Here is a 12,161-nt window from a genome sequence, read left to right as displayed (position 1 = left end):
ATGGCTGATAAAGCAGAAAGAATCAAACCAGTATGTAATGGTTTCCACCCTTTACCAATTTCTATAAGCTGTATAACATTAATAAATTCAAAAAGTAACTCAATTTTTTTGCTTTTATTTGTCACAGAAATTGAGTTCTTTCTACATCTAGAGGATAGCATTTGAAACCACTGACATATAAATCTTATCCACCATGCTGTTGTAAGAGCATTAGGGCTTATCTCTTTTAAAGCTACTGCCTTCTCCAATCCCACAGCTGTTTTAATTGGAAAAAACCTCACAGCAGAAGCAACATTCATTTTATCAAAATGTGAGGGGAAGAGGTCTTCTTTGCTGAGATGATGCATAGTTCTCAAACCACAATTTTGGTTTGTTTCAGTAATCCAGATATCTTTTATAAATCCTGCAGATACATGTAAAGTAACCAAATTTTCTTTATTGCAAACATAACTGGGCAGTTTTATACTATGATTAAGAGTTGCAGACCAGAGATTTTTTAAAAGATATGGCACATCTGCAAATACATAAATAATTTTGCCTTTAATTTCAGTTGTGAAATTATTTGTTTGGCTTCGAGAAACAGATATTCCCAAAGAATTCCACAGGCTTCTATTTACTGCTGCCATATCGCTAACAATACCAACAACATTAAATCCAACAGAATTGACAGCTTCGATAACATTGACAACAAGTTGTTTGAGCTGGCATCCTGTTACATGTCCAGTTATCTCATGGGCAACCACTTGCTTCCATTTCAGCTTCAAACCTCTTAGTAAAATAACTAAATAGTGATTTCCTGCACCCTTTTGATTTCCTAATGTACATTTACCAATAAATTTACGTTTTGAAATATCAAAATCAGGATTGCCAGAAATCTCCATTTCATCCAATGATAAAATACAGTCTTTATCACTAGCATTCATTTTTTCTCCTTTAATTTTCAAAGGTTCAATCATCTCACTGATGACTCCAAAATTCATTTCAAGACCTTGAAGTCTTTTATTTAAAGTGCTGTATGAAGGCACGGAAAACCTATTCTGTGCAAGTAATTATAACCATGCTTGCCCAAGGCAAATCTAACTTTGAGGCCTTTTATTATTCCCTCATTAGACCATTTTGCAATGCTTCTACGAGGAATTTTCAACATTGCTATTTGTTCATCTGAAAGAAATGTTTTCACTCCTTTCAGCAATTCCTCATGCTGTACTTGAAGGTCATGAAGTTGAATTTCAGTGCTATGCCATTTTTTTAAAACATTAATTTCATTTTTTTTGGTTGCTGTAAGTTCTTTCAGTAATATTTTGTTCTGGCATTGCAGAAGCGAGATCAATTCAGTCTGCTGTTTTATAAAATTCCTTAAAAGAACATCCTGGAATAAAGAAAAAATCTATATGAATAATCATCAAAGAAGGGGGGGGAACACAACAAACAAACAAAAAAGATTTGAAAGGTTTCAGATTTTAAATTACACCCAAATGAGCCTTTTTTTAACATTTTGTGTTTTACCTTTATTTATTAAATATCAAGTTTTTCACACTTAAACTATAAAATTCAGTTCAACAGCAATATTGCAAGATAATTTTAAAATGAACATATCTTCAGAATTCCCGATTCATTGTCTCACACGCTGGAGATAAAAGTGTCTTTTCTGTACAACATTGCCATTGCTCGCTTTGAAATCCTCAAGTTTGTTAATCAAAAATTCGTTAAAGTTTTACAACATATAAAATATATATTAAAACAAATTCCGAATTTCAAATTCGGTCTTCCAGATGTCCATATTCACAGTAGAATTAAGTCATTCAAAATTTGATGGCTCTAGGTACCGTTGTTTTATCAGAATGCAAAAAACATACATGCATTTATGCAGATTCTTCACTAAATAATTTCTTTAAATATAGTACAGGGTGATAATATTTGGTGGCAACAATTTGAAAAGTGATGCAGCCGTTTATAGTGTTTCAATACAAAACGAAAACAATAGTCCTTCAGTGACAAAGCCCCTTTGGATTAAATGTCAAACTTAAACAGATAACAAATCCACAAAATAAAAATGCAAGTTCCAGGTCTCTTTTCCTATACTGTGGTGGGTTTTTAAATTTGACTCTATTGTTTTCAGCATTTTCTAGATTATTTTTGTTTTATTTTCTAATATTTAAAATTTATTTCACTTAAAAATAGATTTTTAAAATTTATTTCCAGCTTTTCAAGGGATCGATTATCTCCATAATCATGAGCAATTTAATAACACAAATTATCAACTTATATCACAGCCTTCACAAATGCTGATGAAATTAATTAAAATTAATTACAATTTGGTTGCAAGATGAATCTAAAGGTTGTTTTTGCAAACAAAACTGAAATTTACATAGAGAATTTGCAACTATTGATGAAATTAATTACATTCCTTTTACCAAAAAATTACTTTATAGAACATTTTAAATGCATATAAGGAAGTAATTTAATTATACATTAGTTATCAACTTACATCAGAGCCTTCACAAATAGATGGTATTTCATTGCAAAATGAGGCTAAAGGCTGTTCTTGCAAACAAACCTGAAATGTACACAAAGAACTTGTAAATGCTGATGAAATTAATTACATTCCTTTTACCCCCCCCCCCCCCCAAAAAAAGTTAATAGAAACGTTTTCTATAAGCAAGCAATTTAATAATATACTAATTATCTTACATGAGATCCTTCACAAATAGATGGCATTTTATCACAAGATGAAGTTGAAGCTTGTTCTTGCAAACAAACCTGAAATATATATATAAGAAATTTAGAAATACAGATAATATAAACTACATTCATTTTAAGAAATAATTATTTTACATAACATTTTATAATTCATAAATAGATAATAAATTGTTAACACTCAAAATTCAAAAATAATTCCATAGCACAACAGCCAGATATAGTACAGCTGTTTAGCAACCATAAGACAAACAATTTCATATTTCAGAAATCGTATAAAAATTCATTAATATATGTAAAACATATGACATTTAATAGCTGCTCAAATGAAAACATAGAATAGATTCTTTACTAGCAGCTGTTATTTAATCAGAAGGTAATGCTAAATGTTGTTGCAAACACACCTGAGATGTACTGTAATGTACACATTTGCAACCACTGGTGAAATGAAATAAAGTGCATGATTATGAAGATGGAAACATTTAAAAAAACATAGTACAGTTTACGAATAGATGTTAAAAAACTATTAAAATTTTTTAGAAGTACAAAATGGCAATTTACATCAGATACTTCGGCAGCAAAATTTATTTCTCCAAAATATGAAGCTGAAGGTTGAGTTATAATATATGAAATATGTGGAAGTGAAAGAAATTATAAACTCTGATCGGATAAAAATAAATACAAATAATCATTACTATTTTCAAAGTCACTCAACTTATAAAAAAGCATAAATACATTGGACTGTTCATAGCATTCATACTTTTTAAACATAAGTAAATATTACGTTAATATATTTTTTAATTTTAGAAACAGTGTTAATACTTTTTAGAAAAAGTTTATAATACTACATATTTAATAACTGTTCAAATGAAGACTTACAACAGATGGTTCAGCAACAGAAATCACTTCAGTTGATAAAGGTAAACCGTGCAGCAAGCCACCCTGAAGATGCAAAAATTATGAAACACATATAAGTAAGGATACCTGAAAATGCTGATAAATAAAATATACTTAATGTAATTTTAATAATAAATAATATAAATAATCCTAATAAGTTTTGTAAATCTTTAAACAAAAAATAACAACATTCAGACAAGACTTATAAGACATTAAAATATACATTTAAATCAATGTATTATAACTATATTATTGTATTACTCAAGATTAAAGTTATTAATTTCAATATTATTTCTTTTACTTACTCCATACATATTTCTCTCTATTTATCTGGAATTTAAAATTAAGCAAAAAAGCAACTTTAGTTTAATACAAATTTTGATTTAAACTCTTTTGACTTTGAAGGCAATCAGATACCGGTTTCTTTCTTTTAGGAGCAAATTTGAAGAAACCAGACCCATGTATGACCGTCCTCGAAAAACTACAAAAACTTTATCCAAAAACTACATCAAATTGAGGTTTTATGCTTAATTTTCAATATATGATTATAATAACAAAGTACATACTTAATTATATATATAACAACAGCAAAATTTTAATTTTTTAATCTAATCTTAGGGACTGTAATTACAGCTTTATCACATAATGCCTTAATTTCAATATTTTGATTCTTTTATAAAGCAATTTAGTCCATTTGTAATAAAAACATATTTTTTTATGAAAAACCATAAAAATAAAAAACACATACATTACAAAAATTGGATGTAACTGAACGGTGCTTTGGTAAACCAATGCCTTTTAGACGCTGTGGGGTCAACAGTTGTGGGGGATTAGGCACAGTGAAAAGAGTTGGCACAGCACTGGGCTTGAGTTTTTTACGCCCATCTTGCCTAGAGCATTCAAATTGATTTTCTTCAAAATATACCTGCATATTTAACAAAAGCATGCATGAAATTTAACATTAAAATCAAAAGCACTAGTATTAAATTACAGTTACATATATTATAATAATTTAAGAATGTAATTTTCTGATAAATTTAAATTTTTTTATGAAAATAGAACAAAATTTTTAAAAAGTAATCATGTTTGTAAAACTACTTAAAACATATTTCCTGCTTACACACTAAAAATAAATTTAAAGTACCTATAGTTAAAAATACAACATTAAGATTTACTACTACAATAAAGGATAATAATGGGATCAAAACGATTCATCGAATATTTAAATTAATATTTAACTTCTTAAAAATGTCTAAAAATACAGAATATATTTATCTTACTATAAAGAAAAAACAAAATCATTTATTATTTGGATCATACCATCCAGTTTTTAACATTGGCGCCAACTATCCGATTTGGCGACAATACATCAGAATCAAAACATAGAATGCTACTTTAAATCACCAATCGTACAGTAAAATTAAAGAAAAGAAAAAGGCACATCACATTTCTAACTGAGCACAAAGTTTACATGAAATGTATGATACAAATTTTACAAACGGTATAAACTTTTCACGATAACAAAAGAAACAACGATATTTTACTGCACAAACACATACACATTCCGCAGTTGATTTTGTACTTATAAAATCAGTTGATCGTCAATAAGTGACAGTTAAATGAAAATAAATATTTTAAAGTACCAAGAAGAGTAATTTTTCTAACATTCTATGGAAAAATACGAAGCTGAACTTACCTCACAAAGATACGCTCCTGGGCCTGGGATCCATTGATCTCGACGAGAATTAACTATCCATTTTCTTCGTCTTTCTTCATTTCTAGGGAAACGAAACATCCTAAAGTTATTTTTAGACTGATTCGAACAATTTGGTGCAGCACAACCACCCATTTTTCTGAAAATTAGGTCGAAATCGATCCACAAATATGTCAAGAAATCAGTGCTAATCCAATAGCGAATACCAACAAGTTAGCTTCAAAATGGATGATGATTCAGCTCCCCTTTATAGTAGCCTTACCCAGCCCTTCTCTTTCTTTAGCCCTGGGTTTTACCACCCGCGGCTTCATCTTATAACGACACTGAACTTAACACCCGCCTTTTTTCGTCGTCGCTAGTGCGGACCTCTCTCTCTTTCATCACAGGCGTCTCAAGACCAGAAGAGGAAAATGCGTAACCTAATGCTGATTGGTTATTAAAGGTCACGTGGTTTTCTTTACTTTGGACGTCAGCATTAACACTAGAACTTAGCTGTCTAAGTTTACCACTTTTGGCGAAAATTTAATATTTAGAATCGCCAAAATAAAAACGCCATATCACAGTTGCTAGTTGCATCGTTTGTGATGAATTACCAAAATAATTCATTAGTAAGATGGGGTATATTAAAAGGAGCAACAGTTTGCTTAAAAATTTACATTAAGGTTCAGAAGTGGTGTAAGTTTTTTCAAAGTGAGCCAGAGTCAGGCCGAAATGTTAACACATTTTGTTTATTTAACACTGTTTATATTATATTGTAGTTCATATGTTTGCGATGTGTTGTTTACCACTTTTTGAGATGAATATATTTCAGAGACTAAAATCATATTTTGATGTTCAAAGTAAAGATATGATCACATTAAAATGGAATATATAACGCATTTTATAACATATGAAATTATTTGCATGCATTTCTCCGGTCATAACTAAAGAATTATAAAACAAAATTAAGAATTCAAGTGTGAACAGGCATACCAAACAGTATATTTGAAGTACTATATTACACAGGAATTATATAGAAATTGATTTGAAATAACTGTTTTGCGTTTGTATTATAATAAGTTGCAATGACAGGAATATTATGGTAATGCCATTGTGAATTAAAGTATATTTCTGCTAACTTTTATTTTGCAACTGATGTCAAAATTAAAATTGCTATATTTTATAACTGCAAACTGGTTTAATAGTTATAAGTGTATCTACTTATAATTTCCATTAGAATATCATTTATGTTATTGATAATTTGTCAGTATGTTTTCTCATGTTAAGGAATTACATATTATTTACTATTTTGAAGATACAACTTTTGTACCTTTTTTTTTTTTTTTTCAAATCCATTTCACTTAATAAATAATGTGAGGCATTTCAATATATATTCTTTCACAAGATATTTTGGCCCTGTTCTGTTATCGGAACCAGATTCAGAAATGTATATATCAGGGTTGGCCAAACTTCATTTCAGTAAGCACGTAAAAGCCACAAGTTCATATTTACATCATTACAGAAGTAGTGGAGGAGGTTTAAAATAGAAAGAAATCCCTGATAACTTTGTAAAAAGAGTCTAAACTAATTAATTACTTCCTTTTGGACACTGAATAGTTTTAGTTTACCATATTTTATATGCATGAGCCGCACAAATTGCCTGCAAGAGCCGTATAAGGCTCGCGAGCCGCACATTGGCCACAATTGATATATATATTTTGCATGTGCAAAATGTATATGTATGCATACACACACAAATAGACATGCACATGTATATACATACATACAATAAATCCTCATAACAGAAGAGTATCAATATTTCTAGCAGCTACTTTCTTAATTTTGCATGAAGTTATCCTGGTTATGAAATCTCATTTTCATATTTGTTCAACTACCTTTCTTCTATAATTCAAGGTAATTTCATATGTTGTATGAAAATTAAAAGCAGTTTTATAGAGTGTTCGTAAGATTATTCTTTATCTTCACCTGTGATTTTTTAATATTGTGAATTCATTGTATTCCTGATTACTTGTATTTACATTCCACAATAAAATATGAGCATATAAAAAGTGTGGTTTCATTTTGGCATGAATGTAACTTCAGTACTTGGTTTAAATTTCATAAAACTTTCCTGAGTCAATAGGTGTTTTTCTAAAATTAATACTATAAATACTTAAATATACACTTATGCATTATTTCGTTTAGCCTGTTTATATTATAGACTTTTAAAAATTTAGTAGCTTATTCATATTCAGTTCTTGTTCTTCATTTTTAATCTAACTGATATGCAGTTTGAAGTTTGCTCACATGGTATCAAGCTTGTAACAAATTGGTTAAATGTGGTACTTTATGGTGTATTTTCAGGAAAAGCAGCTACAGGTTTTATAACCGTAAATACTTTTCACAGTTATATATACAGGAGTGTTTGTGCTCCGGGGAAACGCCGGAATTCCGGGGATTTTGAACTTCGATTCCCGGAAATTCCGGGGATCGTTGTTCAAAAGGAAGTAGGAATAATAATGAATTATTTATTTTGATCTGGGTAATTTTGTTTGCTTTGAAAGCAGAAAACGCAAGGTCAGTGTGTGTGGTGAAAACTTTTCCTTTCTTTCTCCAAAGGCAGTGATAATGCGTGAAAAGGGGGAAAAAACTTCTTTTTTGTTCTTTCCTTATTGCGAGTTATGACTCATTACCCCGGTTCTCGGACATTCTCTTCTGGATTCTTTTCGGCAAGTAGGGCTTTGTTCGACCAGATGTGCGATCACGTGACTCTGAGTTCAAAGGTCTTATCTCTCCTGGCGTAGTGCCAATAAGTAGAGAAGGGGGATTTTTCGCCATATTAGCTATTTGTCATTGATCGCTTCTCAACTTTTTTTTCTCCACTGTGTAAAATTTTCGTTTCATTTATTGATGCACGTGTAAATTTTCCGTTTCGTTTATTCAAAAATCATCCAATAGCAAAAGAATTCCAAATTTCTCTGATGAAAGCGTATACTAATACAGCACAGCATATGAAACAGAAATTACCCCTTAAAAATTCATATCTAATTAGTTTTACAGCATTAGATCCAGAGCTAAGAGGTAAAACCAGTACAATATTAGCTTTTGAAAAATTATCATCTTTTATGTCCCATATTTTTAGTGATAATGAAAAGTCAAAAGTAGAAGCTGAAATAAGGTAAAGAGTGATATTGATATCACCAAAGAAATGCTCTACACATCTGATGAAAGTGGAAATCAAGTCAAGTATACAATTGATAAATATTGGTCTAAAGTTTTTAATTTAAAAGATGATTTCACAAATGATTATAAGAATCCTACATTGGCTAAATTGGTCAAAGCCTGGCTTAGCTGCTTCCATGGCCCATTAGTGGAAAGTGCATTCAACTTAATGGATACACTTGTCACTGACTATAGAACCTGTCTTAAGATTGATTCTCTAGATGCAGTGCAGACTATTAAATATGATTTAATGGCTTCTAAAGAAACCTCATGTGAAAAATATGGCTCAAAAAATCCAATGAGTGATCCAATTCACAAAGATCTCTTACTGAATATGAACAGAAGTTGGAAAACATATCAAGAGGACTTAAAAACATGTATTTCAGATGAATCACCTATAAAAGTCTCTGAAAAACCTTCTACATTAGCAGAAAAGAAAACTGCTTCTACCTTTGCATGTGCAGTTCTCGAAATTTCTTCAACTGTAAATGAGGAAAATAAAAGTCAACCTTCCTGCAATTATGAAGTTCACCACAAAAGAAAGACAAGCCCACAAACATCAGAAAATAAAAAAAAGCAGCAGAAATTAGATAATTTTTTTTAAAAGAATTAATTCAGGTAGTTTAAAATATTTACATAAAATGTAGTAGTTTATATGTTTGAAAATTTATTCTTATTAATTTTGCAAAAAAAGTAATTCATTGAACTTTTATAATTAGGTCATTCAATACTTCATAATTGTAATTTTTCATTTCTCTCCCCCCCCTTCTCGAAACTCCAAAATGTCGGTTAGTAAGTCCGTAAAAGTTTCAGGGGATTTTTTAGGGTCCCACAAACACCCCTGTATATCTTTAAATTATAATGTTTTTAAAATGTAGGGTTATGAAAACTACGAGTATGTCAGTGCTTGCATTGTTATAGTATTCTATATTAAAAATTAGTCAACTTTTTATATAAACCAACAGATTTTTAACATCTGAGATAAGTATGAGTAGTGTGCTCTCTAAATTTTTTATCGCTTAATATTCAAATTTGGCATCTTTGCTTATTTGTTATCTGATGAAGGTTTTTACTTGTTTCATCCTCGTTATTCTCCATAATACAAATGAAATAGTTAAAAATTATCTTTCAAAAAATTAGCAAAAATATACAAATTTTATTCAGCTTTATTTTCCTAAAATAAACACTTGCATTTATGCTGGAAATAAAGCAAAGATAGCAAATTTTCGTTATTTCATATAGCCCACCAGAGGCCGAGCGGTTAAGACACTGAACACTGGTAGTTCGGTCTGAGGTTCGAATCCCGCGAACGTGCTGGCTGCATGGGCGTTTTCATGGTTCCCATGTGTAACATGTATACGAGCCAGTTTCCCTTAGAAAGTCATCCACGAAGGCATCCCTTCCCTTAGGCAGATAGCCATAATTAAATAAACCAAACCAAAACCATTATTGATCTTCATCAGTAACTAATAATAATATATGTAAAATAATTCATAATAAATTCTCCTGGTCAAAAGACAAAAAAAAAAGTTAAAGTGAGACATTGAAATCAAATTATGAGCCATACTGTGCACTTTTATAACAACTTTTCCATATTAAGGAACAAGTAGTACAACAAATTATACATGGCAGTAGATAAAAAAAATAAGTTGCATTTTTTGTTAAATTTTTATAAGACATTAGAATAAAAATATACAAATTGCACCCACACAGAAAAATAATCTTGGTTGTTAAAACTATAGTGTTCTGAAATTATAAGTTTTATAGTAATTAATGTATGCTAATTTTTTCAAATAAATGTATACTTGTGTGCTGAAACAGCTTAAATTAATAATACCATATATATGGTGTTTTTTCAAATAAATGTGTGTGCTGAAATAGCTTTAATGAATAACACCGTATTCATTAAGCTATTTAATTTGAATATAAAAATTTTAAGGGCTATATACAGAAGTCACGTAATATATTTTGCTTATTTATAATTGAACTAAAGAACAAAATAAGGAAAAGATCATTACAAACCTTGCTTTTTATGGAACTCCAAGTTTCACACATTTTATCATGTTATTATAATTATGGCGAGTGTTTAATCTTAAATCTTAAAGTGACTTAAAACTCACTTAAAAGTGAGATCTTAAATCTCCTGTGGTGAGAAACAGTTCTAGACATCCTACTTCACTGAATTTAATATTTTTTCACTTTACATTATGAATGCATATTCTGTGTTTGCTTAAAATTGATGACGAATATGGCGTAACTTTAGCGACGGTATATTTGTGCATATGTTTATGTGCTTTTAAATATCTCATCACATAGAAAGACACACTGCAAGATTTGCATTATGTTTAAATATCTATATAATATGGATATGTTTAAATATCCATCTCAGTAATAAAAGCAAAAAGAAAGAAAGTGCAAGCTCTTTGATTTAAACAAACTGCTAACAATTGACGAGATACGCAGTTGGAGGAGAACTAGAAATAGAGCCAAAAACATTTCATGACTGTCATGTGATATAGTTAATGACAGTAAAGATAAGCATTTTACATTATCTATCTTGAGATGCCTGTTGCAGCATGGCTCTAGAAACTTCTGGATGAATTGGTCACAGGGCTTCGAAAATAGGTTTTCGTGTCATAACGAACTTTGCATTTATCTTGCATAACGCATCCTGCAGAGTATAAATATGGATCTGAGAACAAGAGAGTTTGCTTGTGAATCAGGTGCCAGACTTTGCAGTTAGCTGAATTACAAGTTAGTATTTATCCTGAGAAAGTGATTTAGGAATCTGAGAAGTGATCCTTGATTTGTTTTCAGCCATTTTTGTTCTGTGTGTAATAGTATTGTGCCTATTCTCCTAATAAATTGTTCATACCATCCTGCTTATCTGGACTCATTATTTAAAGAAACATCAACAATCCTATCACCTAACTGGGCAATGATTACGTATATGATAAATGTGTAATTCACATTTACAGTAGAATAGTTATTATAAAACATGACTTTATAAATAGATTTAATATATGTGTAGATTAAGTATAGGATAAATGCATAGCTTAGATATAGTAGAATCTAAGCTATGCATTTATAGAACAGTAATAAGAATTTTGTTAAATTTATAATAAGATACATTATTAAATTAAAATAAGACATCCAGATTAGTTACATAAAAATCAAATAATTTGTTATAAATACACAAATTTTAAAAATACTTAAATAGCATAATTTTCTTAAACATTATTTAGTGATTTTCTTTTAAACTTTTGGCATTCAATTCACTGCAATACAAATGATCATAGCTGGGATCTGAATTAACAATTAATTTATTTAATAAAATAGGTTTGGTATTATTTTTTTCTGCTGTTGAAGGATTTCCAAACTGTACTTTTTTACACACTTTTCATTTTTTAACTGAATAAAATCTCTTTTGGGGAACAATTTTTTTTTATTTGTTGGTTCTTTTGAAATTGAAGCATGTGCTTTATCTAACAAAGGAACTTCTAATAATTAATCAATTGCATTTAAATGCTTTTTTATTTGTGTAGCAAGATTAATGTCCATATTTTCAATACAGTTTAATTTTTCAGAAATTGAAAATGAAGATTGAATAAGTTCACTAATGCATGTTTTACTTACTGTTAAAGATTCATAA

At 29.7% G+C, this 12,161-nt stretch overlaps 1 protein-coding gene across 1 annotated transcript; it reads right to left on the bottom strand.

Annotated features, from left to right (window-relative positions):
- Positions 1-717: 717 nt before the first annotated feature.
- LOC146998166 (uncharacterized) lies at positions 718-3,228 on the bottom strand. The gene is made up of 3 exons (XM_085812376.1): positions 2,692-3,228; positions 2,489-2,557; positions 718-1,369 (listed from the first exon to the last, which is right to left on the bottom strand). The coding sequence occupies exons 1-3, from the start codon at positions 2,812-2,814 to the stop codon at positions 1,004-1,006; spliced, it is 558 nt and encodes a 185-aa protein (XP_085668502.1). The 5' UTR covers positions 2,815-3,228; the 3' UTR covers positions 718-1,003.
- Between the last annotated feature and the right edge of the window lie 8,933 nt (positions 3,229-12,161).

This window comes from Stegodyphus dumicola, chromosome 3 (assembly GCF_044657685.1).
Source record: "Stegodyphus dumicola isolate Sdum_Otavi_A_Nest chromosome 3, ASM4465768v1".
In the NCBI taxonomy this organism is placed as follows: Eukaryota; Metazoa; Arthropoda; class Arachnida; order Araneae; family Eresidae; genus Stegodyphus; species Stegodyphus dumicola.
Note: the sequence above shows the minus strand (reverse complement) of the source record. Positions and strands in the feature narration are given on the sequence as shown.